General features: G+C 44.1%; 1 protein-coding gene across 1 annotated transcript in view; it reads left to right on the top strand.

Moving 5' to 3' along the window:
• Nucleotides 1–16,364: 16,364 nt before the first annotated feature.
• LOC108577426 overlaps nt 16,365–21,606 on the top strand; it is an 87,205-nt gene continuing 81,963 nt past the window's right edge. Inside the window, 3 exon segments of the mRNA XM_017940574.1 lie at nt 16,365–16,420; nt 16,495–16,570; nt 17,831–17,914. Of these exon segments, the coding sequence (XP_017796063.1) occupies nt 16,365–16,420; nt 16,495–16,570; nt 17,831–17,914 (216 nt within the window).

Here is a 21,606-nt window from a genome sequence, read left to right as displayed (position 1 = left end):
ATGAACTTGACGATGATCAACGATGTGCTTTTCGGTTGAGTTAGATACCTGAAGTAATGGAATTTTTCATCTTGCTCGCGATAATCGTCAAATGTGTGTCCAGGTTCTTTCAGAAATTTATGATAGATTGACTCTACAGGAAAGTATCTTCGTTTCAATTTTGTCAACGATAGTTCAGCTCTGAGTTGGAATCAACCGCAGACTACTACGATTAAATGCTTCAAATAAGTAATTTACCCATTATTTACTCGCAACAATCCAACACACACGTAACAAACGAACTCGTGGAGCAGAATTACAGAAGTCCAAGAAGCGAACTTAAACGAGTTACCTCCTCCACCGAACACCGCTCATAAAACAAACTCTCCTCGTTCCTTAACCTAAACCAGCCACCGTAAACTAAGCACCCAATAAACCCCTCCTGGGAAACTTGCATCGCAAGAACACCAGACCGAAGTGCCTCCTAATCCCGCTGAAGAAGCATAATATCTCGAAACAGCAGCAGGCAAGGCCACGGACGTCGCAAGCGGCAGCTTGATCGGAAGGTTGAATTTCCGCGTGGAACGAAGATGATCGTCCTCCAATAGAGACGCTGCTGGAGCAATCCTAAGCTTGCTGCTGCTGCAGAGGTTCGATGAGTCATCTCGCGGCCAGCTAGATCGCGCGATAACGCGTTATCGGGAAAGGTCGTCGGCCAGATCGATGTTATCAACGGTGCGCGCGGCACGGCTAATCAGCTCGCGAGCCAGAGGTGAACAAGAGGAAGAAAAGAATAGAGAGAGAAAAGAGGAAGACGCGGTGCTTCCTGAATCGTGCTGGGCGTCGTCTGACGGACGGTAGGCGAGCTACTCGCCACGATATTCGTGCCGCGAAATGGCTAATCTGACGGTGAAATCAAGCATGAACGCGTCCAAACGGTAGATAGGCGAAGGCTTCGCGTGGACCTTCTTCTCTCTATCTCCCTTTCTTTCTCTCTCTCTCCCAGGCTGTGACCCGGAATATATACGCGCTCGAAATAATCGCCGGCCATTAGTTTCTTCGCGCGATCATCATTTACCGCGGGATCCGCTATCAGCGTCCGGCCAAGTCAATCTTTCATGCTGAACGTCTTCCTCGGACCACGAACGATATTTCCCTATCTCCGGCGCATTTGTATTTATTAGCGGAGTCGCGTGGATTATCGGTGTGCACGCGTGTGCGCCGCCGATGGAATGTTAAATGTGACGGGGATCGAGGAGAAGATCCTGGAATTGAAGATTTCTTTTTTCGAGTGTATAGGTTTAATTGAATTTTGAGATTCTTCGTTTGTCAGTGGTGCTTAAAGTGAGGAATCTTTGTGTTCGATGCGGGGAAGGTGGGTAATTTGGACGATTAGAAGTCTGTGTAGGTTTTTTGGAACTGGTGGAACTAGTGGTAGTCGAAGGATAGATTGAATAATTTATAAAACAACTATTAGGTTAAGTAGCTAATAGAATCTATCATATTCGAAACTGGTTGATGTAAAATAAAGGAAGAAGAGACACTTGATGCTGCTTGTCTAAACGGCTAATAATTTTCCAGCATCCTCTTCAAACTTGTTCGTTGTGTTTCATCCTTGAGGCGAAGGATCGACTTGGAGTTTTTCAATCTTTCGCTAATCCTCCTTGGGCTAAATTGAAAGATGCGAATAAACAACCGTGTCTATCTTATTCACTGTATCCTCGTCAATTGTTACTTATTCAAGCAATTCTCTTCGTCGTCGCAATTCCTTCAATTCCTCTTCTTTTCATTTTCGAACGTTAAATCCTCGTGACGTTATCAGTTATTCTCTTCGTCGCCGCGACTCCTCCAAATTCTCACTAACCTTCGCTCCTTTCATTATCAAACCTCAATCCGAACACGATCTCAACCAAAAATCCTCCTCAAAACCTGTCCCACCCTCTCCATTAACTCTTCACGATCCTCCAATCTACCTAATCTCAACCCGAACAACAACGAACCTCCTCCTTCCTCACCTTCCTCGTTTCTCCCACAAAAACCACGATGTCGCCGCCATGCGCAACGTCCCTTATCGTTCATTCCTCTGTTGGCCTAATCGAAAGCTCGGATCTGGCGGTATCGGCACCGTGATTTTTCCCAATGTCCAGGCCTCGTCGTGGTCGTCGTTCGCCGCCGATGTCATTATCCTAGGAGAGTAGATAATGGCGGCGCGGCACCGCGAATGCCTGGATCGGCAGGCGAGGCATGCAGGAGCCTGGAGCCGCATTATCGCGGGATTACGTAAGCGCGGCATACGGTACGCTTGTGTGTTACGCTATAATTAGGACCGGCCTGGCATAACCGCGAGCCACCGCCGCAGTCGCCTCGGCGCAAATACGCCCGCCGTGTAATCCGCGTCCGTATTAACGACCGGCGATAAACCTTAACGGGGGTTGGGTCCTCCGCCATCGAAGGCACGAACAAAAACCGCGGAGGCACGCTCGGGAGATAGCTCTGGTGAGAGTGGCGGCGACGGTGAAAGGACGATTTTGATGGAACGTCATGGTGGTGGATCGTTGTATCGTGATACGCTCTTGTTGCTTGTGTTCCCTTTGGGGGAAAAGTACTTGCTTGTTGACTCTTGTTCGAGTATCTTTCTGCCGATGGAACTGAGTTGGAGAGGATTTTATCTTTGGGTGATCCTGATGGAACGTTTTCGGTGGGTATGCTAATTTAGTTTAAGATTCGAGAAGTTTGTATTTGTCGTTAAGTGAACTTTTAAGTGAACAATAAAGTGATTGTACTGTAAAGGGTTGAATAGTGAGTAATAATTTTCATACTTCGAAGGGATACAATTATTCTTGGTTTATCTAATTCAGGAGATGTTTAATAGTATTCGTGGAACTTCTCGTCGAAGAAGTTCGTAGAGTGAAGTTATTGGTTGGGTGATTGTGATAGCATTAAATGAACTTTTTCAGTGAGCTTTTAAGTGAACAATGAACTGCTTGTACTGTAAAGGGTTGAGTAGTGAGTAATAATTTTCATACTTCGAAGAGATACAATTATTCTTGGTTTATCTAATTCAGGAGATGTTTAATAGTACTCGTGGAACTTCTCGTCGAAGAAGTTCGTAGAGTGAAGTTATTGGTTGGGTGATTGTGATAGCATTAAATGAACTTTTTCAGTGAGCTTTTAAGTGAACAATGAACTGCTTGTACTGTAAAGGGTTGAGTAGTGAGTAATAATTTTCATACTTCGAAGAGATACAATTATTCTTGGTTTATCTAATTCAGGAGATGTTTAATAGTATTCGTGGAACTTCTCGTCGAAGAAGTTTGTAGAGTGAAGTTATTGGTTGGGTGATTGTGATAGCATTAAATGAATTTTTTCAGTGAGCTTTTAAGTGAACAATCAAACTGCTTGTACTGTAAAGGGTTGAGTAGTGAGTAATAATTTTCATACTTCGAAGAGATACAATTATTCTTGGTTTATCTAATTCAGGAGATGTTTAATAGTACTCGTGGAACTTCTCCTCGAAGAAGTTCGTAGAGTGAAGTTATTGGTTGGGTGATTGTGATAGCATTAAGTGAACAATATACTGATTATACTGTAAAGGGTTGAGTAGTAAGTAATAATTTTCATACTTCGAAGAGATACAATTATTCTTAGTTCATCTGGTCCACGAGGTAATTAATAATACTGGTGGAGCTTCTCGTCGACTTCGTCTTACTTCAGTGACACTAAGCCATGCAAAAAATCGACGTAACACAGACTGTAGTATAGCGAAGTAAAATGAGAACTTGGCATCGACAAGACACGTTGGAACTTCGAAATTTTCACCAAGTCTTATACGCATCGACTTCGTCGAAGCTTCCTTCTTTATAGGTACCAAGAAGACGTCCATAACGTCGGCACCGTGTAGATTACCGCACGGCTGCTTGTTATGGTAATCCGTGAAGCCCACAGACTATCCACGAGCAACGATGCGTCTTAGAAATTTTCGCGAATTTTTGCAAATTCACTCGGATGAATCATCCTTCCCTGTGCAAATAAGCAATCCACTGTTTGTCGTCAAATGCATCCTTCGCTATGAAGATATAACTAAAATAATTCCAGCATCTTTCGTATATCGGAAAAATTGCAGAATCTCCCAAGGATAATGGACACTTTGGAACGTGGCAAGAAGGTTAAAATTAAAAGACACTGAACTATCTTTCACAGATACGCGAATTCAAGAAGAATTAATAAGAATGGTAATTCTTTCCGAAAAATCTCGGATCACAGTGCTCGGCTCCACAATCCCAGCGCCATAAATCAACGCGATCGGGGCTAACCAGGCGTCTCCAATAAATTAATAACCCCTCGCGTACCCGAGGGTTACCTGTGAACAGAACGCGTGCACACCTCCGCGTGGGCAAGTGGCGAAAATCAAGATCTCGCGGTTCTCGTTCCCGACGTACGCTTGATTAATACCCAGATGTAATTACTGGCCGGAGGAGGAAGGGTGCACGCGAGGCAGAGAAAAGGGCAGGCTCACGCCAGCGACGTCCGCAACAAGAAGAAACTCGAAAGAGTAACAAAGAGGTGGAGGACGACGAAGAAGAAGAGGAGGAGGAGGTGGTGGAGGCTGTTAAGCTGCCGAGGCAACGAAATCCTGACAGATTTCATCGTGGGCTGACGTAAACAATTTGCGAATGTAAATACCTGTTGAATATTGAGCGCTTGGCTCCGTAGAGAGCTCGAGGGGCCTCACACCTTACGGCCCGTTTACCCTTTAAACTTGTGATTACCTCCACCACCTTCTACCTACCGCGGCGAGCACACGTATACACGGAGCCGTTTCCACGTCATCGGCATAAATTATGCGCGAACATTGTGCTGCCACGCCGGATCTGTGGCGCTCGACGTCGTGGACCTATCCGTCCGGATCGCGCGATCGAGAGCCTCGATAAACCGCGAGAGAACCATCGTCGAACTTGGTCGAATCACGATCTGCGCGATTCTTCAAGGATAGATCGTGTTTTGGGGAATATTCGTCGAGATTCTGGATCATTGGAATATTCAAGTTTGCTTTGAGAATTCAACCACTTGACTTTCGATTTTTCTTATCGATATATTAATTACATTCGGTAATCCTCAGCCTTGTGAATTAAAACGAAAATTAGAATTAAAATCTCTGTTTAAAAGGGTCAAGATAAAATTTTGAATCATTTAAGTTTCTTCGTTTTCCAGAGAAGTGTGTCTAGTGAAATGTAGAATTTCTCTGCCGCACCGAAATGCATATCATTATTTGACACCGAAAGCGCCTTTACCAGAATGAATAATAATCCTCATGGTACTCTAACATTCTTCAATCTCCACCCGTATCAATTTCCTTCCCCGCAAAAATAATCCCGAGATACCGCAATGCTCGATTCGCCTCTCTCGAACATCGCCCAGGTTATCTCCAATCGCTATCCCAGCCCGTAACTTGGCCGAAAATAGACCAGATTCGTGTCAGCAGGTTCAAGCAACAAAACAGCGATAAGATTCGCGATCTTATCGCAAGACGTCAACACTGGCCAACGTCCAACTGTAGTTTCATTAATTGTTCCACGTCTAAAGTGCAACTTTGTATCGATCTACTACTACTGATAAAGCTTACGATAGATCCACCCGTTGGATACATTGATCATCTCTCTATAGCTAAGCACGCGATCGTGGACACGAGCGCAAAAACTTAGGCGAAGGAGGGAAAAAATCCACGATATCAGAGGTGTACGATTAATAACAGTGACACCGAACTCTGTTCACCTCGTCGAATCGAGGCGTGGTGATAATTTATCGAGATGGAAAATAAGGCTAGTCGCGTCGTACGCCAATTAGATGGAGCGCGGAAGCCGCGCGTCCACGCCGATAACGACGAGTGTTAGGATAATTGGTTATTTCTCGCGATCGATCGTCCGAGCGATAGACCAATCGACGCTCGACGATAAGGGACACCGATTCACGGCGCGTTTAATTATAACGGGACCGTCGGTAACGGTACGTTGTTCGTCGACGACGGACCTGAGCGTTGATTTATCGGCCCAGCGTCTCTTTTATTGTCGTTCTCCGTAATTCGAGTGTTTGAAAAATACGATAAGATGTGGTATTTAAACTCACCGTCCTGGTTCATCCCGTGGCCACCGTCATCTGTTAAAAAAGGAAACAGAGGTGTTACATCATTGGAATCTCGAATCAGTCAACCCTCGACAGAAAAATTATAAATCTACCGTAAAAATGAACCTTCCTTTCTTCCTAAAATATTAGGTCATACTATGAGTTCGTGTCGAATTATATAATTTAAATCAACATTTCCAACGAACCTTTAAAAATTCTCATTCCATTCTTCCTATTTTTTCGATAAGGCCATTATATCGTCTTCGTAGAATTTTCCATTAAAATTTTTGTCACTTATAGGACGACCTAATAATTCCTCAGCATATCCTTACACGCGTTACATTGTACTCGACCGACTTCCAATTACAACCTCCACTAATCAACAATAAAATCTCTCTCATCTCTCGTATCATTTGTATCCGAATCACAAAGCTACAAATCATCTCATCTTATCCACCGAGGGTCAAGAAAACACGCTTCCTTTTCTCTCCTCTAGTCAACGTGAGCAACGTCCCCGGCAATTAATTAACCTTCCCTCCGTTCCTTATCGTCCTCTGGCGAGGGAACTGTTTCTCTAAATCGAACGCGTCAATGTGGCTCGTTATCGCTTATTCAGCCGGTTCGAATCCCAGCTACCACGACTCTCTCAAGAGTAAATCCAGCACACAGAGCGGAAAAGAAATTTTTCTCGAGCAGCTAGCGCGTGTGTGGAAAAGTTCTCTCCCCTCTGATCGGAGAGTCTGAAACATTCCACAGGATGGAAGTGATTCGAGAGGCGGCTGTCTCGAAGTTCGACGCGAATCTCGCGGCGAGGAGATCTCTTCTAAGGTTGCAACGCTGCGGATCAAGAAGAGGACTCGCCACGATAGCCGCAGCCTCTTTCTCTCTCTCCGCAACCTATTTGTACTGGAGGCCGGTATCGCGGCATCGCGCTGTGTTCCTTTATTTAACCCCATAAATAACCGGCCGCTATCTCAACCCCGAACGTTTCCACCGCTAAATACGAACACAGACGCGTCCAGCGAAATATTACGTGCTGCCAGTCACTCTGTTACGGGGTTGCCACGATGGGAATCCCCGCGAGGGCACCCGACCAGCCAAGAATTCCATACCACTTTATTACTTTTTTTTTTTTTTTCTCCTTTGCTGTTCTTACAGCGTTAGAAGAAGATCGTGGGCCGTAGTGTGGAATGAAATGAGTTGCTTTTAGCCGGTGTGCCTGAGTGTTTAGAGGAGGCTCGAGATAGCTATTGCAGATTCGATGGGAAATTTTTGTTGCAGTTTACGGCTGGATCTGGGGAGCTGTTGAGGTACGGGTAGGGTTATTTTAAGATGTGATTGAAAGATTCTTGGTGTGGTTTGTTCCGTTGGTTCGAGTGTGAATTCGAGAAAGTTTGAGAATTTGGGTATTGGATAATTAGTAATTAGTTAACTGACTGTTTTAAGCTTTAGAAAGTTTCGGAGAGCTAGTTTGAGGAGGTATGGAGATAGTGGTGATTGTAGTTCGGAGGATTTAATTAGGAACGAGTGTGATTCTCGTCTCGTCTCGAGAAAGTATGATTTTGAGGAAATTTGATAAATTAAGCATAGATCTAATAAGACACTCTGATAATTAAATATCGCTATCTAATCATATTCCGAAAGGATCGATCTCTCCCTCCACAATTTTTCACAAACGTAGAGAGCAAATGATTCAAATCTCCGCAGCGGATGACAGAAAGCACAAGGTACTGTTTAGCATATTTTCTCCATAATTCGTCACCGATTTCCCGTTTCAAACGGCAAAACGAGAAGCAGCCCGCTTCCTTAGACGCGCGTGTTGTGAAATGAACTTGTTAATTTCAGGGGACTGCCAGGTCTGGGGGCAGGTTCTACAACGTTTGCATTCATCGTTGCATTCCCCCAGAGAGGCGGACAGTTTCGATGCATATGAAATTAATGTCCGAACGTAAGATTTAATATTTCATAGTCGGGCTGTTAGGTGTTTCTTACTCTTGGCGACATATTACGCCTTTTAGAATGCAGTTCACCAACGGATCGAACGGATAATGTAGGTGCGGAGTGAATTTTTTCCAGTCAGGTGTCGCTTTTATTCTTGAAAATTACGATTTTTTCTTCTCTCTTCGCAAACACACTTGCGCACGTATACAGACGTTAAACAGAGGGCTTGAAGTGGTGAATGTCGTTAGTATACTCGATCAGCGGTACAGACGAGTGAGAGTTTCGAGTTTTTAGAGAGTGAAGCGAGTAGAGCTTGTTTCTAACGAGTCCGGGGAGTAGAACGAGTTTTGGCGGAGAGAGAAACCTATCTGGCTCGCGTAAAAAAGGCCAATTTTTCATCTAATCATCGTGATTTAACCAAGTTTACGCAAGAGCTCCTTCGAGTGTCTTCTGAGATAACGCCGATACCTTTAATCGTCGTTCACAGCTATCTATCAATCGTACTTTTCACGAAATCCTCGATAGCAGACAGAAATCTGAAATGTCAAACTTGCCATCGGAATTTTAAACATCCAGCTAAATAATTTCAATTATTTTTCACGCATCTCGTTGCTTGCTCGCACGCGCGCTTTCTAATTAACACAGAAATCGAACATCGGGACGTTAAACACAATCCTGAAGTTGCTCTTCGAAAATCCGAAAAATGATACCCCGTAACTTTAATCGAAATATCTCGTCCCAAGGATGAAAAGTTCAATTACAAAATCCTTCGAATTGAAATTGCTACTTCGTTAGCTTCGGCAACTTGGGGTAAACGAGTAAATAATCTTAGGAGCATCTTAATCCTACGCATTAATTGAAGTAACTTTTCCAACGATTCCGCGACCATCGATCGAGGACTTGCTTCGTTTTCCATGCGATCCGCGGGCACCCCTGGAGATCGATCGATCGAGATTACAAAAGCAAGACCGCGGGGACGATACGATCTTGGTCCGAGCAGAGCATATAATTCCACGCGTACGCTCCGGTATTAATTACAAATTAATGCAACTAGATAACCGCGCGCCATTAGAGATAATCGAAGGTGGATCGCGCGCGGTGGCCGCCGCGATACATATTCGCAATTAAAACATTGTCGCGGCGGTGGTGAACGCGAGTAGGATCGAGAAAGGGGAAAAATCGCGGACCCAATTTATGCTCCGCGGAGGTTCGATATTTCTTTCTCCTTCTTTCTTTTTTTCATTCGCGGCTAATTAACCGTGGTGTCCGCTCGTTAAGGATGTTCCTCTCGAGTATGCCGCGCCGTATCGATACTAATTGCTTCGGGGGAAAACGTTGGGTGCGTTGGGAAATCGTTCCGAGTGTTTTCTTTTCGTGGGTCGATATAAGTATTACGAGTGGGCCTGCGGGATTGTATGTCGGTTGGTAATTGAGGTCTGTTTAAAATTGTCCCGATGATGTGGTTTGGTTCGCTTGGGTAACTCGAGTTCGGTGAATTTCTTTGTTCGGAGTAAATGGGAAATTGGTATTCGGTGTTTGCGTTGAGGCGGGGATTTTGTGAGTATTTATTGTCATGCTTAAAATGTGGAAAATGTAACTATGTGCACGAGGCTAATTTGTGAATGTTTAATTATCACAATGGATGCTTGAATTGCGGTATCGGAATTTTAAACGTTGTGGTAACTTCATTTGCAATTTCTAATTTTTCCTGTGTCTCTAATTACTTGTTTAATTTTGTCTTCTGACTCCAAAGGGTCTTTCATACTTTCTCATTTTGTCAAATTTTCACATTTTCTCAGTCTGTCAAATTTTCACATTTTCTCAGTCTGTCAAATTTTCACATTTTCTCAATTTATGAAATTTTCATATTTTCTCATTTTATCAAATTTTCACATTTTCTCAGTCTGTCAAATTTTCATATTTTCTCAATTTATCAAATTTTCATATTTTCTCGGTCTGTCAAATTTTCACATTTTCTCAGTCTACCAAATTTTCACATTTTCTCGGTCTGTCAAATTTTCACATTTTCTCGGTCTGTCAAATTTTCACATTTTCTCAGACTCTCAAGTTTTCATATTTTCTCAATTTATCAAATTTTCATATTTTCTCAAATTTTCATATTTTCTCAATTTATCAAATTTCATATTTTCTCAAATTTTCATATTTTCTCAATTTATGAAATTTTCATATTTTCTCATTTTGTCAAATTTTCACATTTTCTCAGTCCGTCAAATTTTCACATTTTCTCAGTCCGTCAAATTTTCCCATTTTCTCTAAATCAAATTTTATTCGTGACTTTTTTCGAATGTAATTTATTTACGTATTTGATATTTAAATATTTAACGATCCAGTGTATTTAATTCTATACGTTTATTAAATATATCAGCAGTTGAAAAGATACACACGAGACTTTGAAAATTGCACAATTCTCTATAGCAGAGGTATCAGGAAGGGAATTAAGGAAATAAGGAAATCGTCGGGTTCCCCGATCAAGGGACATTGAATTATGGTCTTTGTCCGTCACTATCGAGACGATCTTCCGTCCGTGGCGCTCGTCATTGGCCGCGAAGACTCGCGATATCGATCTCCGGACGATCGAGATATAGGCACAATGGCCCGAGGTGGTCCCGCGTGATCAATTTAATTCGAATAGCTGTACGTCGCTCAGCATGAGACGACAAATATTTAGAATTGCATTAACAATGCTTTAAGCTTTGATTAACGTTAACGTCGGCAAATGCAATTAGCAGCGGTCGCGATACGATTGACCGATAGATCGATACGTTGATGAGAATGGACCACGCGAGTCCCGCGTTGATTGTCGTTAAATAAATAAACGGTCGATCAAACGACGTTGGGGATCGTGAAGTAATCCGGCGTTACACTCGTAAACAACGATCGATGGAGAAGTGTAAAATCATGTAATCCCATCCTCAGCCGTTAAACCAGAGAAAATTGATCTTCTCGATCTGTTGCGCAAAGTCTACGTAATTTACCTTATTTCAACAATGTAGCAGTCGATCTTGTAATTAGGGTGAACGTGAACGATGGAGTCGACGTGCACTCGGTCCGGATGAATTAAGGTTCACCGGTTTCGTGAGACTGAGGGGTAAATAAAGATCGAGGAGGCTCGGACGTGTGCTATCTATATCTTCCAAATGAATTCTCCGAGGAGAAGAAGGCAAAAACCTCTACTTCACGCAGTCATAGAAATTAGGCAAATTTCTCAAACACAAAAATTGAAAATCTTCAATATTCCACATACTCAAACTTTTCCAGGGTAAATAAAGAGAATCATTCACGGCGACAGAGTATCCCAATATCAGCAACAATCACGGAAGACAAGCAGCGAAAAAAGAAAGGAGTACATATTGTGATTGGGAAAAGAGCGTTGGTCGCGAGTAAACGCGCGTGTGGTCTCCGAACTGATCGCGGCCCTCTCTGTCAAATACTTGATATCATTAGATTTAACGACCCCTCCTGGATGCCTCTGTTCCATGGTTCCCTCCCCGTAGCTGAGCCGTTCACCACTGGCCATGCCGCGTGCTGCCACGGCGGCAGCCTTTCATCTTCCTTAACCAGCGCCACTCTCTTCAGCGTCCAGAACGACTATATACGTGCACGCGAGTCGACCACGACGAGAGTCCACCGCGCGACCGCCGGTTCTGGGGAACTACCGCTTCACCGGGCCCTTTGTGCGAGCGTTTCCACCTGTATACAGGGTGGGTTCGCAGAATCCACCGTTCGCCGTCCGAAAATCGCCCAATTTTTAGGTTCTGGACCTTGAGATCTCGAGTTTGGAAGATCGTTGAATTTGTGGTATTCTAATTTGGCGAATTCGCGAGGGAGAGATGTTGGGAAAACAGAGGTGCTCGAGCTTTAATTTTGTAAAGGGATGAGATTTGGAAGAACGATAATTAATGGTGTTTTGATCATTCATTTTTGTAGAATTAAGGATACTTGTCTAATTAAAATTGCAGGATTATTAGGTACTGGACTCTTGGATTTCGAACGTGGAAGATTGTTGGCGATAGAGGGACAGTATTGAAGTAATTTTTTTTGAATAATGTGGATTATTGGAGGTTTTAGGGAAACTTTCAGTTTTTAAGGGAAACTTCGTTGTATTTTAGGTTGAAGGTTTTTGCATTGTTCTGGTAAATTAAATAATCAAATTTGCAAACGATGACTCTCAAATTCAATATCCTAAGAATGTCACATATGTCTTTTCTAAAATAATCCATTCACTCATGATTGTAAGATATGCGAGATTTCGGCAGCGAAATGGTGGCCTGGACTTTGTCACCCATGAAGAGAAATCGCGCGGGTACCCGAGCCCTTTCCCCGGAAAGTCGAACGAGGGGGCTCCAACGGTTTTTCGGAGCAACGCAGGATAGGACGCGGAGAGGACACTCTTAATGTAGCCGCCGAGCGAGACGGACACCCGAGTACCTTAACAGCCGCTTACATTTATAAAATAATACGTTTCGGTTCATAGTCTATCGCGTGTTACGTTTACTTAAGTTGTGCTGACATGATATTCGATGATGCTGGATTCTAATTTCGCGAAATTGTGGAAAAGAAAGAAATTCAGACGTTTAAACGAATGACTAATTAATACCGCTAAACTTTCAATCTAAATGTCGCTTGCAAAATTAAATTAAAATTCCACGAATGAATGCTACTTAAAATCGATCTCAGAATACAATTTCACATTACCATTAAAAAAAAAGGGTTAGAAGTAATAACGGTCGTTCGCGTTACTCGATGTTCGAATTTTACCTCAGCCCTCGGGCTCCTCTCAATGGTTATTCCTGTGAGTCACACGATATCGAGCGAATTTTTCACCACGAAGTAGGTGAACCAGGCTCGACAAGCACACCGTGTATACGTGTGTACATATATATACATGTAGGTATGCTCGAAAAGATCGTTGCCGTGGAACTCGGGGCAACTTGAGCTAACTCGATTGTTCCGTACGGAACAAGGAGGCCTTTCACGCGGCTCTTGTTCTGCCGGTCTTTGATGAAGGATCGGCACGTATCGCCCAGCTCGATGTCCCGCGAGGATAAGATTCAATTAAGTCGATATCGACGAGGGGATAACCAGCCCTTTACGTACCAGCGTGTCATTATGATTTAACGAAGGGACTTTACGCGAACCCATCTTTCCATCGATAACGCGAGGATTTTTTTTTTTCCGTATCGTCGTTGAGATAGAAAAGTTGCGCACAGCTTGATTTTTCGGGAAAAAATAATTTGTCCAGTAACTGAAGTCATCTTTGCACTGTGTTTATTTAGAAACTGTGCGATACATTTATGCAATTTTACCTGGTTATATGTTAATGACAAATCAATCGTGCGTTTAATTTAGATTGGCAATTGGAGAACCATTCGTGAACGAAAGAAGGCAAGAGAGATGAACCAGACTAAAGGAACTGATTATAATTTTCAGTGTCTCATAAAAAATTGATAATTTCAAAGCAACGATGTGCTTAAGACTTGAGTGATATAAACGACTATTTTCGAGGAAATCAAACCCTCCTCCATCTTCACAAATAACAGAACAAAAAATGGAGCTTCCACCGTGTCGACAATTAAAATCTTCACTCGAAGGATCGCAGATCGTTACCTCGGAAAAATTGCACGAAACCACCGGTTCCCACTCTGGTCCGAAATGAATAGATCCAGAAAGCGGGCAATTTTCCCCGACAAAACGATCAGGGTCTATATCGAGCGGACAATTGCGCCGTAAATCATCCGCGGTATCGAGCTAATTGACAAATAAATCGCGCCCGAAAGTGGATCCATTCGTCTTGGCGAAGACGGATAACGTCGATCGTAAAATCTCTCCGCCTCCTTCCACGCGGCGGTTGTTCGAGGCTCGTGCCACGGAGCGGGCAAACGTGCCGGTGAACAAGGTTGATTTTCTGCGGAAAGAGAGTTATTCCCGAAGCACGATCGAACGTATTCCTGAATTCCAAGTTGACTCAGCGAACACGGTGCACCGTCATCGCGCGCGATCGCGCTCCAAGAAGAGAGGCATGGACGAAGATTTATCTCCGCGGAGCACGTGCCCCGGTCTTTTTGCCCGTGCAACATTCCTATTGGCTCTCGAGGATCGAGCGAAAAATATGACCGCGTTATTAGCTCAGAGACGTCGATCGAGGGAAAGGAGTCTGTCGAGTCTCTTTGTCCTTTGCACAATTATTGGAGAGCACTAGACAGTGTGATTTTCTTCTTTCGAATTCTGCTTGGATTTACGTGGATTTTTAGTGGTTTCTCTTGGAAGATGTGAGCTTGGATCCTCTGAGAAGGTAACGATCTTATTTTGGATCAGTTCAGGTGGAAACGTCGTCTTTGCTTTCAATTTGATCGTTTTTTGGTGTTACTCCATATTTGAGAATAGAGGAGAATGTATTTTTGATGTACACAGGATACAGGAAAATATAGATTTGATATAAAATCTAGAATAATGAAGTGTTGGTCGATGATTCGCTCGAATTGAGAAATCTCGAAGAAAGAGCGATGAAAATAGGATAAAATAATCATCGAGCAGATAAAGAGAAAAAGAAATTTACATTGCCCCGTGGCAGAAGAAAGAACACAACGGAGGGGAAGAATTTCAGGAATGTCCAGGAGCGTGCTGGTACACGCCGGCAGGCGAAGAACCAGTATACAAGTGTCGGCATCACCCATGGATAGTTTTTATGGGGTGGACGTCGACTCGACAACGCGGACAAGAAGAAGACCAATTACCGTGATGAAACATTAACCTCGCGACTTTTACGTCCACTCGAAACTCGTTTGTCCCGACGATCAATGAATGAAATCATCGTGAACTCGTCCATTCCATTACAACTGATACCTGATACAAGTCGCAGAAAAGTCTCTCTCGAATTTCATCGTAATTTATCAAATACCTAACATTTTATTGCAATTCAAAAAAAAAAAAAAAAAAAAAAAATTTGTACTTAAAATTAATTAAAATTAGAATCGCAGGAAAATGTCCTCAATTACGTTAACTCTTTGAAAAAGTAATGCGAGAAGTAACATGTTTGATTTTACGTACAAGTTCCTCTAACTCTTTCCTGCGAGGTTTACTATTCTAAGATAAGAGGATGAGGGACAATGGATTCGTAAGAAGAAACATACGTTTTTTCTTGGAGTCCTCGTGCATACCTCCGGGTGTTGCAGCTCCGTGATTATGGTGGTGGAGAGCCAGGGGGTCTTGAGGATGCGGATGAATGGCGGTCAGGGCACTTCCGGCTGGGTCACCTGGGTTGACCCCGACCCCGACCCCCAGGTGAAGAGCACCATGCTGCGTCGTGTGTGCCGGAAGCTCCATGCTGATCATAGCACGCCACCCTCCTTCCGACCCTCGTCTTCCGCCACCCTCCTCCGCCTCGGACAACACCCCGTCGATCTGGACGAGGCGTCTGTTCAACCCCTCGTCTCCTTCTGGAATCCGTTAAACGTGCAATTATTTCGATACTTGCTCAGGTGAGATAGGCCGTTTTAGAGGGATCTTTGACCCTCTTAAGTTCCACTGGGACTCCAGAGTCCCGTACATTCTACCGAATTTTTCTTAACCCTCTAAGCTCCCTTTATTAACCCCTTTTGAAACACCGGGGCTGTTTTAAATTTGTAGAATTCTTTTTTAAGGTTAAAATAGTCTACTTTATGCTTCAAATTGGGAGGCTACTTATTTGGAATATATGAAAATGTGAAAATTGTGGATTTCTGGTATCGGACTTGGAGGGTTAATAATAAAACGACGATCTTTTTTTCTGATTTCTTTAAGATTGCCATTTGGTAGGCTAGCTGAAGATATTTTGCAAGAGATTCGCGAAAATTTAGGTCGCTTCTCGGTGCTCGCTAACGAAATATGCAAATGAAGTCTCTGACAATTTCTAGCAATTGTAAGTGTACCAAAGGAGGTTTAAGAGACCGAGTCTTGAGGTTCGATCTCTTCGTCCTTTCGCGTTTCGTGTAATAGTAAGACTGATGCGCTCTGGACGAGAGCTCGTCTTCTTCAACCGTCAGTCTTCTTTGTCCCGTGTCGCAACGAAGATCAAACGCGGTTTTCCTGGAGACTGTTTCTGTTGAAGTAACCGAAAACCTTCTCTGTCGGCTAAACCGAGGGCCTCGCGATAAGACACTTTCGGCGAAGCCGAACAATGGTGCCTAATATCGAATTTCTTACGTATACAATCTTACGTAACAATTTTTTCTACTCCTGCAAAATGTTCTCCACATATCAATTTGTTTATTTATATACCAAGTTATCTCTTAATTTGAATATTGACGAATCTGCCATCCCCAAAAATGGCTACCTACGTTATTATAAAACAAGGTCCAGCTATTTACTCTCTGGGTAACAAGTAAATCATAAATCATCGATCCAATCTCTATTGAGAATTAGAACCATTAACTCGAACTCCGGTGAATCCTCCAGAAATTCCAGCCGTTCCAATCACAAGCAACAGAACTATCATCCGTCGAACAAAGAGCCTCAATCACGAGAATCTCTGGTAGACCCCCCAAGAAAACTCTACTCCCTGGAGCGTTTTCTTTCTTCCCACCGGTTAGCCTCGTCACAGGTGCACACAGGTGTGTCTTGGCTGTGGAGAAAATGGTTCACGGAGGGAAGTTTCATGAATCGACGACCCCCCCCCCCCCGCGTAAGAATACCGTGGACAATGGCGTGTCGCGGGCGTGTTGCGTTTGCCCGTCGAAGAAGAAGGAATAGCGGCAGAAAAATGAGGCAGCGGGGCCGGTCTTCGAACATCTCTCGAATCGCCTTTGCCACGCTTTTTACGCCCGCGGTCGACCATTTCCTCGCTCCTCTCCGCGTAATGGCCCGGCTGGCCGGTGCTTTTTTGCTTATTACGCCCGAGAAGGCCGCCAGACCAGCCACCTAGCCACCGCTGATTCCTCCGGATGAATGAAAGGATGAATGGAGGCGTCGTTTCGAACGATACTCCACCCGGATCGACTCCGACCCAGATGCTTGTCCGTTTTCGGTTACCAACCAGCGGGGGAATTGCTTTTTCTTGCTCGCGAGCAAGCTGAAATCGCGTTAGACCAAATCGTTTTACTAGGGACGACACCTTCGATCACGCAATCGGGCAAATTGAATTTTTCGTTTCGCTGCTGGGTGTTTCCATTCAAGGATTACAAGGTTAATTGATTGTCGACTTCTTCTGGGAATTGTGTCTCTGTGATGGGTGGAATTGTCGTTCTTGGACAGTGTGTAGCGGAAGATCTTGGACCCAGTTCAAACTTGGAATTGATAATCCCAAATTTTGTGTTTCATTCGAGGATTCCAGGGTTAACTGACTGTGTGCCTTTTTTGGTAATAGTGTCTCTGTGATGGGTGGAATTGTCTTTTTTGGACAGTGTGTAACGGAAGATCTTGGGCCCAGTTCAAACTTGGGATTGACAATCCCAAATTTTAGATAATTCGTTTATTTTAAAGAAATATACTTGAATTAGTATATATCTGAGAAGAAGGAAACAGTGTAACATGTTTCAGAGTACGCAGCGAAATTTTCTTTACTTCTTCAATATTATTAAACTCAGATTCCACAAATTCTTATTTTGGTAGTTTCTCCGTCGACATTTGTTAACTTATACTTCAGTTGTTTATTATGGAATCCGGGGCTAGTAATCTTCCTTTCCGCGAACTCGACGAACACATGAAAGAAAAGGGAAAAAATCACAACAGTATCGAGCGTAGGTTTCCTTGGACTTCGAAGACACAAACGATGAAAGGCGTCGTTTGTTTACAGTGTTCTTCTAGGCAGCCGCCAGTACGTTTCGAGCTCTGCGACGCAGTTAAACGTGTAGTGCGCCCGCATAACGAACAGAACAAGGTACGTACATCCAGTGAAAATTCGTCCCTGCGTTAATTAGATCTTCGCAGAAGCCTTCCAACCGGTATTAATAAACTCACGGTAGAATTGGGGGTAATAAAGACTAGCATCTTCCCGAGCCGGAATCATCCTGCGAGCCAATTGTCATCGGGCGTTCGCCGTTCATCCGTGAAATTTGAAACAGCTCCTGCGTTTCCGCGAGAAACCCGCGAACCGGAAGACTCGTGGGAGCAGAACTACGCGTTTCCTCTCTCCGTTCCAAGATGCAAATTGACGACATAATTTTCACATAGTCCCTTCGTACCTGAATCAACCTAACTCTCCACAGAGTGAATAAACACTGATACTCTCGAACCTCCCGGAGCTTCTCTAAACCTCAGAAAACCGGCGATCATCTTCGTCGTTTCCGCGCCGAAAAAAGGAGTACGAAGAAGGGAGGGAAACGACACGGTTTCTCCTGTGCAAGAAACGTTGCAACTTTGGCGTAGAGTAGCAGCAAAAAGGGCAGGAACTTATCGGAAATGAGGACGGTAGAGGGAAGGATGATTGTTTAGCTGGTAGGCTGGGTACGTTTCTGGTCGGAACCGCGCGCGGTTTCGAACGCGGAGGGCTCGTGCTGGCCGTCTCTAATAGAGGTTGGAATGTAAGCTAGAACGGCGAGTAAACGTCGGGTAAAAGCCAGACGATCGTTGGACGGAGAGAAATCTGTTGCGCGGAGCGAAAGAGTAGAGAAGCCAGGCGGGATTGTTGGGATACGGTTGAAACGGCCTTAAGTAAAGCAAAGTGGGTGAGTGGTGGACGGGCAAAGTGCGCGTAAAGACCAGCCTCGTTCGGGAGACGTTCCCGTTTCCCTCTCGCGACCGTGGGAGTCCGCACTGTGTGTACGCACTCGCTAAAACCATTGTTTATGGCAGCCCTGAACGGCCGCGCACTTTGCTAACTAGCCCCTCTCTTTAGACAGCGGAGCCTCTAACTGTCGGAAGGAAATCTCGTCTGCGGGGCCCAACGAGCCTCCAACTGGTAATCGTGTTTGCGTAGGGAAACAAGCCCTGCGTGTGGTCGTCGCTATTTTCTGTCAAGTTGTTCGAGGTTTCTATTGGATCGTGTTGTGTGAAATTTTCTTCGGAAAATCGTCTTTTTACGGCGCGATATTCGTACGACAATCGCTGTGACTGGCTGTTGCACATCGTTATGTTTATTGACAGAAATAGAAAACTATTTACGCCTTTCGTACATATTGATAAATCCTGTGACAGCGTATACATACGCCTTTCGTAATTAAAGGGTTAAGCATTGTGTGAACTTTGGCACGGTGACTGCCATTCTCTCAGGAAGCCATAAGAAAATTTTCATTATTCTAAGCGTAATATTTTTTTGTTTTATTACTATTAATTTATTTCTATTCTATTTCTTTTTTAAATTCAGAATAATGTCTAGTTAGCTACGAAGTTCGAAATTTTTAGTTGACTACGAAGTTCGAAACATTTGAGACACTCCAGTCAGTGGTGACCATCGTGTTAAGTTATAAATCTTAGAATTTTTCAATACCGAAGTAATCACTGGGGAGATCGACAAGTGTGCCCAAGTATCCCTGGGAAAAATCGCCTTGAATTATCGATACTCAATCAGAAACATCGAAACGCCCAGGTACACCACACATCGGACACTTAATCTCCTCCCATCGATTAAGAACCAGCTTCCCCTCGCAGCCGGTGCAACCATAAAGCGAGAGGATTCCTCACATCGAGCCTTGCCGTAGAACGCGCTTAATAAACCCTCGAATTCCTTCTCTGAGAAACAAGAAACAGCGGCACATACCATCCTCTCTTCAAACCAATAAAAGAAGCCAACCTCTCGTGCACTCTCCCTATATATAAACCTACTATAAACAATATTTTAAAAACGGATCGTTCTAACTACTCTCCGTAGAACTATCTGAAAGGAAAAATAGCCGTAGGTATTAACCGGTGCTCGATTTCCGGGCTTCGCGATCGAACCTTTGCCAACGTGAGAAAGAATGCAACACGGAAGCTGTAAGAATCCTCGAGGAACGATCCGCCATATAGATCATCGCGAGAATACCGCGCATTCCGCCGCGCGATTCGAATAAATTAATAAACATGACCCAAGCCGGAGAGGAGGAGCGAGAAGAGATGGGGTAAGGGTGATCTCTAGGCGCCGTTGTGAATTCCATCGAAATCCCATGGGAGAGACGTTGCAGAGACTGTGCTCGGATCCTTTCCAGGATCCCATCTTCGAATGGGTCCGTTTATGGGTTGCATAATGTATCGACGTTTTCGCGTGAGACTCGCCGCGGTTAGCTTTCGACTGTTATTCGGAAAACGGTTCCATGGTATACCCACTCTTCTCTAGGTTCGGAAGAAGCCTCGGGGATCTATTGCAAGGCGTTCAGGGTGCTCGAGCAATTTCTCGATGCATATTGTCACGCGTTGTTAAGCGGCCGGAGCACCGCCATTACCGCCAGTCGAGAGGGATCGACTGGCGGCGGAGAAAGATGAGCAGGAAGAAGAAAGGTAGTAGCTGGCTACTGCTCGCTAGCTAGTTAGGCTACCTTCCACTATTTACTGTTTACGTAAGGGAGAGATGATCCAGGAGTTCTCGTGGAAATTCAGAGGATCTTTGGCTGTTTCTAGTTTATGCTCGCTGATTCTCGTGATGGATGGGTCTGGGGTTAGGGTAGCGAGGGACAGAGTGATTGAGAGATTTTGAGAATATTTCAAGATTGGAAATTCGTGTCCTGTTTTAGGTTTCAGATGGATTTCGTAGCTTCAGACAATCGTAATTACTGTACGATTTATCTAAACCATCTTTAAGAATGTTTTGTTACTCCAAGACCTATAGCGAAGATGAAACTTGGAAGAAAATTTTTCGAGATCGTCTCTAAGGATGTTTTCTCTATTCCGAGACTTATAGTTAAGATGAAACTCCGAAGGAGGTTGACCTAAACGACTCGAACGAAGCCAACAAAAGTCTGAAATTCATAAATCACACGCGAGTGGAATAAGAAAAAATGGAGGCTGGATAATTTCCCAGCCGTTTTGCCTGGTCTTAATCACATGGATCGTGACAGGTGGACGTTTCTACCGTTACGTTAACGATCGACAGGGAGGCTACGATCCGAGCAGCTGAATAATTCATAACGATCGGAGGATTCGCGGACGCGTCCAGTTTTTTCTGCGGATCCTCGATGGCCGTACGATGATCGTGGGCATATCGAGGCGACGACGATCGCGCCGCTCAGGTTTCCGATGGTCCTTATGAATATTCAGCCAAGGCGTAGCCTGAACTTCTCGTCGACGCAATCTACGAGCTCTCGCGCTCGCTCGCGCGCGCCACGGATTAGCATTATGGCGCTCGATCGAGCTTTCAGCCAACAAAAAGATCGCCGTGGCTGCTCATTAACCCCATTACCCGTACTTGGCCACCGTGGCGACGCACGTGGTGCAGCCACACGAGCAATTCACAAACGCATATATCTACATTAATGCCAGGTACAGTGGCTGGCGTGAAGTGAACTCGAAATTGTACAGCTGCTGAAAGAAACGGGTTAATTTTTTCTAGACGAAAGATCACTTGTACAACGTACAATTAGGTTACCGCTGTCACTTGAATTTCTCAAATTAAATCAAATCGAAATTATATTCTCCAGAAGGGTGTTTCGCGAATATTCT

The sequence above is a fragment of the Habropoda laboriosa genome, unplaced genomic scaffold (assembly GCF_001263275.1).
Source record: "Habropoda laboriosa isolate 0110345459 unplaced genomic scaffold, ASM126327v1 scaffold5, whole genome shotgun sequence".
NCBI classification, from domain to species: Eukaryota; Metazoa; Arthropoda; class Insecta; order Hymenoptera; family Apidae; genus Habropoda; species Habropoda laboriosa.
The sequence above is the reverse complement of the archived record's forward strand: the minus strand, read 5'-3'. Positions and strand labels throughout refer to the sequence as shown.